This window comes from Lepisma saccharinum, chromosome 28 (genome assembly GCF_977018435.1).
Source record: "Lepisma saccharinum chromosome 28, izLepSacc3.1, whole genome shotgun sequence".
In the NCBI taxonomy this organism is placed as follows: domain Eukaryota; kingdom Metazoa; phylum Arthropoda; class Insecta; order Zygentoma; family Lepismatidae; genus Lepisma; species Lepisma saccharinum.
Genome location: NC_139256.1, coordinates 42698035 through 42711083, shown reverse-complemented (window position 1 = coordinate 42711083; position 13049 = coordinate 42698035). Strand labels below are relative to the sequence as shown.

General features: G+C 40.5%; 1 protein-coding gene across 1 annotated transcript; it reads left to right on the top strand.

Annotated features, from left to right (window-relative positions):
• The first annotated feature begins 10995 nt into the window (after positions 1-10995).
• On the top strand, positions 10996-11592 carry LOC145980918 (protein GVQW3-like). The gene has a single exon (XM_083114002.1). The coding sequence runs from the start codon at positions 10996-10998 to the stop codon at positions 11590-11592; it is 597 nt and encodes a 198-aa protein (XP_082970128.1).
• Positions 11593-13049: the final 1457 nt, after the last annotated feature.

Here is a 13049-nt window from a genome sequence, read left to right as displayed (position 1 = left end):
AAAAAGAAACGTCAGATCTGACAAGATCTGTTTAGTTTTGATTATGTGCTTTCCAGTGTTTCTCTAAATGGCTAAATTCCGATTGTTTAATGCCAAAGTAATCGCACATATTTTTCCACATAGTTCAATATTTCTTATTTCATTACTGTTAACTCCGTGTTCCTTGAGACCGATTTTTCCCCTACCTTACACTCCTGTTTCAGATCATAATTGATATGTTTGCAATTTTTATCAATAGATGTCAGGGGAATTCAGTTTTATATTCCTATGCTTACTCTCGAACAGAGAGAGAGAGAGAGAGTGACGCTCAGTCAATGCGCGCGAGGCAATATGGCGGAAAGTGCGGTGATTCATTTCGTCCATCGTCTTGCATTGTAGCAAATTTGTATAAGCATGTAATCTTTTGTTTTAGTCAATATATCTTCGTTTTTATCAGTGAGTGTCATTCCGCAAACATCCGAGTTGAATCAAGCCACAACACAACATACGGTCCTCCACTCCAGCGGCAAGGGTTTGTACTAAATCAACGCGCTGTAAGTAATAATATCTTTGTTTGCGTGCATCGTGCAAAATTAGACAGACTCATCTCTGTCCAACAGACATATACATTTGGTTTATCAGTGCCGAAATCATTTTGGTACATCAGGGCCGCAAACAATCAATTAATTTTGGTCCTCCGGGCCGGAAGCTGAAGTTGGTGCATCGCAGGATGACGTTAGACACGAATTCGAAACGGCGTACTACACGTTGAGTGCCCGGATGCAAGCTTTGCTAGCGCAGCGCGATAAGGCTCAAGCTGAGCATGATGCATGATATTGGCACTGGTTGTCCTATGAAGACACTTTCACGTCTTTAATACACAATAACAAGGACATTGCTTCCATTCAGAAGTTTCAGTATCTACGTTCGTTGCTCAAGGGCGAAGCGTACAAGCTCATTCAGAACTTACCCATCACGAAGGCAAACTATGCAGTTGCCTGGAAGTTGTTAGTGAGTAGATATTCAAACAAGCTAATCGCATCATTGTACATTCATGAAATATTGCACATCAAGGCAGTCAGCAAGGGAAGAGCTCAGGACTTGCGTTCCCTTGTGGGATGTGCGACAAGCAACTTGAATGCAGTAAATGCGCTTTACACAGATGTACCTTTGGCGGACGTGTTACTCACTCAGTATTTTGTGCCTAAGTTAGATTCAGGAACTAGGAAGGCGTGGGAATTGGAAAATAGTGAAACAGATTTTGTCAGCATAGATGATTTCTTTTAGTTTTTAGAAAAACAATGTCAAGCACCTACGGCATTCAGCCCGCACCAAGTGATGTAAATAAACAAGGAATCAAACCTCAGCATTACAATGTAAGATCAAATAAGGATTTTTCGAAATCTTTCAATAGTACCACTAGTGCGAACTCTTGTTTCTTTTGAAAAGAGCCGCATGCTCTCTTTAGGTGTTCATCATTCATCCCCGCGACTAACAAACAGAAGTATGATTGAGTTTGAAGGAATAAACTCTGCATTAACTGTTTACCTCCAAATCACGTACTTCGAGTATGCAAGACAGGTTCGTGTAAGAAATGTTCTTCTCGCAAGCATAACACATTGTTGAATAATGATGGTTCATCAAGAACGTCATTTTCCAGCACAGAATCTACGGAATCAGGCAAGAATGATAATTGTCAAGTAACGAAAAACGAAAATCAAGATTAAACTCCACAAGATTCATATTGTGCACTCAAAGGGCAACATTCATCAAGCGTGTTACTTTCCACGGCAGTGGTAAAAGTAAAAAATCATGCAGGTCAATGGATCTGCTGTAGAGCCTTGCTAGACAGCCCAGAGCCACTTTGCATCTGAAGAGTTCGTTCAGCGCCTCAGACTGAACAAATATCTTCAGCATTTACCGATTCAAGGCATAAACATTGCTGAGTCTAAAGCGAATTTCAAGGTGGATATTCAGTTACAATCTAGAATAAGCAAATGGCGCTCCAGCATTGAATGCTCAATATTGCCGCGGCTCACAAGCAACTTACCTTCACATCGAGTCGACCGAGCATCAATCAAAATACCAAGACATGTAACATTGGGAGATCCGACATTTGATGTACCAGCGGAGATAGATCTTTTAATAGACACCCTGATCTTCTTTGTGATTCTCAAGCCTGATCGCATAACACGTTCTGTTGATTTGCCAATTCTACATAACACTGAATTTCGGATGGATAGTCGCAGGACGCATTCCAACACAATGCAGTGGCAACAATTCAACGATATCATGCATTCTTCGAACGGAAGAAAGTCTTCAACTACAGCTACAGAGATTTTGGGATCTGGAGGAGATATATACCAGGCCTTGAACAAAGGAAGAAATCAATTGTGAGCGTCACTATTGTGAAAACACGGTGAGGAACGAAACAGGCAAATTAATCGTTCGACTTCCAATCAAAGAAAGCCAAGAAGCGTTGGGCGATTGACTTCAACATGCGACGAAAAGATTTCTCCAACTAGAGGAAACACTTGAGCATCAACCCGAACTAAGGATTCTAACACAGAATTGATGAATGAATATGAACAGCTAGGTCACATGGAACCTGTAGGACAATTACCGATGTCTCATAACCACAGGGTAGCCTACTATTTGCCACATCACGCTGTAATCAAACCAGAGTTCCACGACCAAGGTACGTGTTGTTTTCGATGCATCTGCAAAAACAACAAGTGGAAAGAGCCTCAATGACATATTGATGGTAGGGCCCACCATACAACAAGATTTATTCTCCATCCTCACAAGATTTCGCACACATCCTATAGCATTCACAGGAGATGTAGAGAAAATGTATAGAATGATTAAAGTGCAAAAAAGATGACACTCCATTACAGCGAGTATTGTGGAGAAGCTCCAACAGGCATCGAATTGAAGTTTTAGAGCTACGAACGCTTATATATGGCACAGCTTCGGCATCATTCTTAGCTACTAGATGCTTACAGCAACTGGCAGACAGCGAAACCAGGAAGCATGCTCGCATCAGTATTATCATCAAGGAAGACATGTTAGTTGATGACGTAGTGAGCGGAGCACAAGACGTAGCTGAAGAATTACAGATTCAATCAGAATTAATTATCATTATGAAGCGTGGAGGATTTAAATTACACAAATGGTGTTCGAACATCAAGACAGTGCAAGAAGCAGTTCCACCAGCCATGCGTGAAATGACCCTTCCAGTCGAATTTCACGATTCACAAGTGAAGACTTCAAGCATATCTTGGGATCCTATTGCAGATAAATTACTGATCAACAGCAAAGCTTCTGAAGTAGCAAATAACGTCGAAATGTCAAGCACTAAACGACAGGTAGCATTAGTCGTTGCGTCAATATTTGACCCTTTAGGTCTCATCACTCCAATTGTTATTACATACAAAACATTTCTTCAACAATTGTGGATAAGAAATGTTCAACGGGATGAAGAACTTCCACAAGACTTGAATCAGAAATAGCAACAGTTGCACAGCCAACTACGAGCAATTAAGCATATTGAAGTCAATTGTTTTGTTGTAAGTCATGGAACAGTTAGAAACATCCAGGTACATGGATTCCCAGATGCATCTCAATATGCTTACGGCGCTTGTTGGTATGTGCATTCAACTAATCACTAAGGTGAAACAGCAGTAAATCTACTTTGTGCTAAATCACGAGTAGCGTCAGTCAAGAAGGTGACAGACATTACCTTGAATAATGTGCAGCATTACTCCTAACAAGATTAGTTCACAAGGTATTGCCAGTTTTACGTCTGAAGGTAGACGAGATACATCTATGGTCAGGATCACAAATTGTATTGGCATGGTCAGCATCACTATCCACCGGATGGAAAACCTTTGTCGGCAACCGGGTTGCCTAGATTCAAGACATTACTCAAAGCAGCGATTTGAAACATGTTCCTTCAGCAGACAACCCGGCAGACATAATCTCAAGAGGTATTGAACCCACTTCATTACAACATAGCCATTTATGGTGGCATGGGCTACATAGATTAACAGATACAGAAGAACATTGGCCACTTACGCAGCAGCCAAGGAAAGTAGAAATTCCGGAGGGAATGAGCATAACGGCAGTATTAATTTGCCACAATTGACTTGAGTAAACAATCGAACGGTTCTCCAAATAATCGAAATTAACTCGAGTGATAGCTTTCTGTCAGCGATTCATACATTACTGCAGAAAGTTCAACAACAAAGTAAAAGGAAGTCTTTCAACAAAGGAAATGGAATCAGCATTGCATACATGCATCAAGACTGTTCAGCTTTCAAGTTACAAGTCTGAAATTCAGGATCTTCAACGGCACCAACAAATTGCAGCCAACAGCACATTGAAGAGCCTGCATCAATTTTTGAAGAGCAACAACCATCTTCGCGTTCGAGCAATTTGACTTATGAACCAAAACATCAAATTATTCTACCTTCAAAAGGTCACCTGACACAGCTCATAATAGAAGCGGAACATTTGAGACAGCTTTATGCAGGACCACAGTTATTGTTGTCATCACTCAGGCAACAATACTGGATTGTACAACCAAGGCGTACAATCAAGCAAGTAATTCACTTTTGCGTCGTATGTTACAAGTTGAACGCAAACACCCCCAAGCAACTCATGGGTTAACTTCCGTCACCTAGAGTCACACCGTCAAGACCATTTCTCAACTTTGGTATAGACCATTGTGGACCTTTTCTATTGAAATCGCATTCGCCACGCAGCAAGGTTCATCGTAAATCATACATGGTTTTATTCATTTGTCTAGCCACCAAAGCTATACATTTAGAGCTCGTCTCCGAACTCACCACAGACGCACTTATCGCAGCCCTGTCACAAAGTCAAGACCATTTCTCAACTCTGGTGTAGACTATTGTGGACCTTTTTTTTTTTTATTGAAATCGCATTCGCCACGCAGCAAGATTCATCGTAAATCATACGTGGTTTTATTCATTTGTTTAGCCACCAAAGCTATACACTTAGAGCTCGTCTCCGATCTCACCACAGACGCATTTATCGCAGCCCTGCGAAGATTTACATCTCGTAGAGGTAAATGTGCAAATCTGTACAGTGACAATGGCAAGAATTTCATCGGGGCAACGGACGAACTGAAAGAGATTCATAACTTATTTTCGTCACAGGAATTCACACAAGATATTCATAAGTACGCGAATTCTGAATCCTTCCAGTGGCATTTCATTCCACCTAACTCACCACATTTCGAAGGAATATGGGAGAGTGGAATACGCTGCATGAAGTATCATTTAGTTAGAGCAGACCTCACTGACCTCCCAGGAAATCGACTGTCCAGATGGCAGAGACTCCAAGGCTTTCATCAAAACATTTGGGAGCGATGGTCAGTTCCTGAAGCGATGGTTCAGGACCATCAGTTGGTTTTATATCTGCTTGTCTTTTTCTAGGATTAGTCTGGCTGGTTGATGGTTGAGATTTGCAACTCATTTCCTTATGTGTGTTCATATGAAGCGTATCGTACCCAAGGTATTGGGTAAGAGGTATAAAGTCTTAGCATAGCAGGTAACAGAGAAAGGAATGCTGAATAAGTAATCAGACAAAGGTCGGGTGATTGACTTGGAAGGCGTATGTGGCATGAGTGTTTGAATTGTCAGGAGGTGGGATCAGTTGGCGAGAATACGACAGAGAGTAAGGTCTGCGGATTGGGAGAGAGAAGCAAAGTGGAGAACGATTATTGGACGATGGTGTGTGATTGAATCGATGTCTGACAGGAAGGTCAGACGAGTGACATTTGAGAGGACAAGTGTAGGAACAATCTTCATCTATTTGTAAGGCAAGTAATATCCTTTTCTAAACCAATCCATATCGGTTCAGTCATGGAGAGTATAAAACCCATATCTAATCTAAGTTAATTTCTATCGCCATCCCTTTCTCTGTTACCTGCTATGCTCAGACTTTATACCTCTTACCCAATACCTTGGGTACGATACGAAATCTACTGTAACTCCGCCCCTATTTCGCCTAGGAAGTTCAAATATAGCTTATTGTACAGGGAATTGAACAAGCTTTCCAGTGATGTACAAGCTTACCTTCGGATAAAAATATAATTTTGTCACGTGACCTTGACCTTTGACCTTGCATATCTCAAAACATGTCATCACCAAAAATCGTGAAAAAAATATATTTGGTCCCTCATGCCATACTATAAAACATCAAAAATCATTCTGGGACTGCAATGAGATCAGAAGATACAAAATAATATGTGTAACTATGGGACTGATAAAAGCCTCATTACCTGAACTATGACGAGTCAAAAGTCCCTTAACACCCCCTACAAAATGTAAAGGAATTATCCTGGTTATGAAAATAATAGGTTAGGCACAGGGAGATCCATAGCCGTGTGTGTCAAGCGTAGGTCCGGCATATTGTTGACCGTCATATTGAATTCAACGCAAAAATTTCAAAGGAAAGGGAGTGATGTGATATATCAAATCAGGCTAGAATTTCACGAGAAATGAAGCGACGAAGGTTTTTCCAACGTATCTTTAGCCAGCAAAAAGTTATACGCATATCTTTCACTTACGATATATGCACATTATAATGTTGCCAATGTTCCTGTGAGCACACTCGTTGACGTCTCTCACACTCACATATATGTAACATTTGGCAATGTAGCAGGTGCAACAACATCGCAAGCAGCATCTATGCCTTCTCTCAGATGGTCAATATCACGGACTTTTAGTTCATGCACCATTCTCTTCAAATGTTTCTGAAGGTAAAAGTCCTAATAAGATGTTAGATCTGGGGAATGTGCAGGCCTTTTAATAGATCCCCGTCTGCCCATCAATCTACCTAGAACTTTACCATGAATAAATTGCCACAATGTGTCCACATAGTGTGGTCACACTCTGTCCTGTATCAAAACACTGGAAACGTGCCATATCCCGTAAGCAAGGAAGAAAAACCTGTTCACTTAACAAATCCAAGAAGCCCTCACCATTTAATGTTCCGTTGTTGAATATGGACCAACCATTCCAGTTCTCCATACACTATACCACATCATTAGCTTACCAGCAACAACCATTCAGCTGGGCAAATCACAGGTATTGCATATTATTTTTATTAACTTCACCGTGAACATAGAAATTAGCCTCGTCACTGAAGAATTTTTCATTCCAAAGGAAGTGTCACGTAATTATTTGAGATACTTTTCCCAATATTCTTCATTATTCAACTATTTGGTGAATGTCTCTGATTAAGATCATATGCAATGGTGCGTATACTTCTTTCTCTCCCGAGATGTCAGCGTGATCTCGATAGGGTTCCTAACACTTAGGAGCATCAATGCTTTGTTTTTAACACCTCGAAAAGGAGAAAATGGTTACAAGCATGAAGTAATAACTTTTTGCTGGTTAAATCTTCGTCACTTCATTTCTCGTGAAATTCTAGCCTCATTTGATATATCACATCACCCCCTTTCCTTTGAAATTTTTGCGTTGAATTCAATATGGTGGTCAACAATATGCCGGACCTGCGCTTGACACACACGGCTAGGGATCTCCCTGTGCCTAACCTATTATTTTCATAACCAGGATAATTCCTTTACATTTTGTAGGGGGTGTTAAGGGACTTTTGACTCGTCATAGTTCAGGTAATGAGGCTTTTATCAGTCCCATAGTTACACATATACACATAGAATGAAACTAGGAAAGGCAGCTGGTCATGATGGCATTGCACCAGAAATGATCAAGTATATGGGAAAGGAAGGAGAAGATTTGCTGCTCAGAATAATAAATGTGGCATGGAAGGAAAGGAAGATAGTGAAGGATTGGGAAATATCAATACTAATACCAATATATAAGAAAGGAGATAACAGGGAATGCGGAAATCACAGAGGTATTTCACTACTCAGTGTGCCTGGCAAAGTCTATTCAAGAATTTTGGAAACTAGACTAAGACAAGAAATCGAGGATAAATTAGAGGAGACACAAAGTGGATTCAGACCAGGTAGAGGTGTCCAAGATCACATATTTACAATAAGGCAAATAATAGAGAAAGTTATAGAATACAATAGAGAATTATACCTATGCTTTATAGATTTGGAAAAGGCTTTCGATAGGGTGCCATGGCAAGAGTTATGGAAAACCCTAAAGAAAAACAATGTAAACAAACAATTAGTAGAAGCAATACAAAGTTTCTACAGAACAAATAGATGCTATGTCAGAACTGGCAATAACAGATCAGAGGAATTCAAAACATCAACAGGAGTAAGACAAGGTGATATTTTATCCCCATACTTGTTTATTATTCTGATGGATGATGTTCTGAAAGAAATAAAACCAAAGATGAGAAAATTCAAAGTAGGAAATTGGAAACTGAAAACTGTAACTGTATCTGAACTTTTATATGCAGATGATATTGTATTGTTTGCAAATTCACAAGCAAACCTACAAAGGAATTTAGAAATAATAAATGGTAATATGTCAAAGAAATATATGAAAATAAACAAAGATAAAACAACTGTGTTAAGGATAGGGAGAATAGAAAAACCCTGCATAATAAGCCTTGAAGATTCAGAGCTAAAACAAGTACAAAGTTTTAAGTATCTAGGTGTTACAATCAATAGTAATGGAAAAATAGATGAAGAATTAAACACTCGAATAAAGAATACAAACAGATTATATTATGCCATAAACAAAGGATTTTTAGGGAAAAAGGAAATAAGCCAAAAAACAAAAATGATTGTGTACAAATCAACTTATGTACCAACATTGATATATGGAAGTGAATCCTGGATAATTAATGAAAAACAAAAACAAAACTTACAAACAGTAGAAATGAAATATTTGAGGAGAACAGTGGGAAAGACCAGAAGGGACAAAATCAGAAATCAAACAATCAGAATAATGTGACTAATGTGACAATCCGCCGCTAGTCTGAGACGACCGTAAACCAAAAAAACGGCTGATGGCCTGGAAGTGCAAATGTTCAAGTAAGCAACTTTTCAAATCATAAATTATCCGGTTAATAATACTTACTGAAGCTTTTAACTGTGCTAATTAGTTTGTCCAAGCTTCTAAAACAATTCCTATTATTCTCATAAAATTTGCGAATATCATTTAACATTCGGAACCTTCGCCCTCTAAATGCATTCTGTCATTAGGAGTTCTTAGGTAAATATTGAAAGAACATTATGACATTGAAAAATCAATTCCAACTTTAACATTGATATAGGCCTAACATAACTTGTGCCGCAACAGCTCTTGAGGAACAAGGCCTACCTACAGACTGCCTGCCTCATTCCCACATGCACCAAATCTATAGGTTAGTCAATAACTACTTCGTGAAATTACAAAATTGCATCATTTACTACATTTTAATCCTCACATTTTAAGTGCCCAACTACTCATTTATGTGTAGTTGCAACAAGGTACTAAAGCAAATGGTAAAGGTCTAGTTCGTTGCACGTTTTGACACTAGGTATAGTGCATTTGTATCCCGGTGTCAGGCTGGTGCAAGGAAATGACGTTCAACGAAGTAGACGAATATCGGTGTTCAAGTTCAGAAGATTCAACAAATGCCTGTCTGCTGCTGTAAACGTACATTTGATTAGTTAGAACGCACCACGTGATCGTACACCACACGCTAAACCGCTCCAGAACGTAGTGCAAACAATGCAGACACCAAATGCACTACGTGATAACAAATCAACGAAGTAGACGAATCGGTGTTGCACCGTGTAACGAACTATACTTTGTATCAGCTAACTCTGGAACAGGCGAAAGAAAACAAGTCTCTGCTCAAGTAGTGACGCGAGACGGCTCCACTAATGAGCACGTGACTGGTGTTACCAGCCTTCCCAGCAGCGTGTACTGCTTCGCTGAGGCCACTCGATTTCCCTCGCTTGTCTGACGCTGTGTCTTGTTCTACAGTTAGCTGGGACAAGGTATATACCCTGTCCCGACTATCTTTGCAGTAAGGCCGCGCATAACGGCAGAGAAAGCGGGATGGAGTGAGTAGAGCGAAGCAGTACACGCTTCTGCCACGTCTGGTAACTGCAGTCGTTCCCCCCCACCCCACCCACGCAATTCCATTCCCTCTCACGTGTTCATTGGTGGATCCGTCTCGCGTCACTACTTGCGCAGAAACTTGCTTTCGTTCGTTTGCTCCAGAGATAACGGAGACAGAGTATAGACGCGTGAGTGCGGAGAGAGTAAAAAAGTGCAGCGAATTAGACGGGGCTAATGTCTATGGGCTAGAGGTGCCTAAAGCACAGAAAGTTAGCGAAATAACAACTCGGCTTTACATGTTCCCGTGACAACTGTAATTCCTCTTTCCCAAAACGTTGAAATTACAGCAACTGCACGGATTAACAGTTAAGAATTAAAGCTACGGTCTCTTGAACACCCACCCACGGTTATCATCAATCCTCACCGGAAGTGGAATGAGAAACATAAAATCCGTTGGTTTTAACTCCCCGTCCCAAAGTTCTATTGGACGACGAGATTTGTTCCTGTCTAACCGTACTCGTATTCAGCTAGGAGCCGTGTACGGCAAACGGAAAATCAAATATTCCACATTTTCGCACACGTCAACTCTGTACCCGCTAAAGAAGAAACATTGTCTGTTTAATTGAAGATGAGATCCACAACAGATCACCACCATTTATATGAAATATTGCTTCTGTTGGGGATTAAACTCTGCACTGTACGCTACTGTACTCGCTACCAAGGACGTATTTAGAGGGAGGGTCCAGGGGGCCCGGACGCGCTGCGAAAGTCTTACTAAGTACTTAGTTCATTCAAATTAAAAGGTCCATTTCATTTTTTCTGAAAAAGCGTTTTATACGAGACAGTAATTTCATGTGTTTTGTATACCCACAGGTATATGCGACGTTTTAGTAATGAGGCATCTGCGCATGCGCAAGTGTGTCCAGGTAGCACGTGTCCGTTATCTAATCACCTTCACTTTCTTCCCCCAGGTGGAACGCTGTGCTGAACAATGGAGCTGCCATTAAGGGACGTGTCCAAGGAAGAACAGCGGGGTGTCATTCGGTTTCTTCATGCCGAAGGAGTACATCCAGCGGACATTCATAGGAGAATGAAAGTTGTGTATGAAAAATGTGTATCGGACAAAACAGCGAGAAAATGGTGTAGGTGTTTTCGTGGTGGACGAAACACATTGAAGGACGATGTTCGGCCGGGACAGTTGAAAAATCACATCCCTGATTGGACAGTGGCTGCTATTGACAACCTTATTCAAGAAGACAGACGAATATCCCTGGCAGCGATTAGCGAACAAGTGAACGTGTCATTGGGTAGTGTGCATGCCATTGTGAGGCACAGACTGTGTTACAGGAAAGTGTGCGCACAATGGGTGCCAAAGTGTTTGTCAGAGGAACAACAAATGTGCAGAATGGGAATGAAGGAATGTACAGGAATGAAGGTGAGGACTTTATCAGCAAAGTCGTTGCTGGAGATGAATCCATCTGCCCTTATTACCAGCCAGAATCAAAGAGGGACAGTATGGAATGGAAGAATACAGGATCACCAAAACCAAAGAAAAGCAAGTCACAATCTAAAGTCGGGAAACTTATGATCACCGTATTTTTCTGACCAAGGGCCACTGCTAGTGGAGTTCCTTCCGGAGGGACACACAATTAACGCAAACACGTACTGTGAACCACTGCATCGTCTACGGACACCAATCAAGAATAAGCGTCGAGGAAAAATCAGCAAAGGCATCATTTTACTCCAGGACAATGCTCGTCACCATACAGCCAGACAGACACAGGGTCTGTTGCAATAATTTCATTTGGAAGTGCTAGACCACCCTGCATTCAGTCCTGACTTGAGTCCATGTGATTATCACATTTTCGGACCTATGAAGAAACACCTAAGAGGACAACGCTTTGCCTCGAGTCCTGAGCTGCAGGAAGCTGTCAGGGATTGGTTTCATTCCCAGCACAAGGACTTCTTCTACCAAGGAATTCATAACCATGTTTCAAAGTGGGACCAGTGTCGTACCTCATGCAGTGAATATGTGTAGCCAACTACTGTAATAAAGTTTCTGCAAGGAAATGTACCTTTTCATTTGAATGCACCTAATACAAAAATAAAATAATTAAAATATACTTGTTTAGCATTTGTTTTATAATTGTTGGTTATTATTTTCCTCTGAATGTATTGGAAGGCAAGGATTATATTGGTATCACACGGCTTTGAATGATATTACAAAGAATATTTATGCACACTACTACTCCAGTCTCTGCGTTCTCGGCCTGTGTATAGGACCGGTGGAAGCCCACCATCGTGAGGAAATTGTGGAGCTACGAGTGAGTAGCGTATCCCGGTCATAAAAATCTCCTATAATAACTGGAGATTCGACGTGCTGACCCCACTTCACCCCATTACCGGTCGAAGAACTCTTGAACTCGAGGTAGGATTGTAGGAGGGAGACTGGCAGTCGGGAGATAGGCCAAGCCCCTTCGAGGGCTGTAGAACCACGGGTTATTTATTTTACTATTCATGTTAATATGCATAAACTATTAATCACGACCTTTACTTTTCTCCAACTGCACCTAACATCATTTTTGTTATTCAATAAATATTCAATTTTTCATCTATTTGACATTAATTTCATTGCCAGGGCACTTGTTTTCATGTAAATTATTTCGATCTTAACTACAGTTAAGCTACATAATGAATATTCGCTGTTACATCTCTATTCTTATACAGCCTTTTTACCCACTCATGTAATAATTATGTAATATTAATTTATATATTAATTTTTATTTTTATTATTCCTGAGACACTTGATTCGGATCCCCCCCAAATATATTTCTAGATCCGTGCCTGTTCGCTGCGTGTGGTCCAGCTAAACGATGGCAAAATCTGACTTATTAACGTCGCAAAAAGAAGAGGAGATCCGAGAAAAGAAGATTGGAGCATGTGAGGGTGAAGAAAATTCTCAAAGCGACATGTCAAAGAAGTTACTATAGCGACCAGGTATTAGGAAACCCGTTAAAGAATTTCGCCAAGTAGGAATTCAATTTC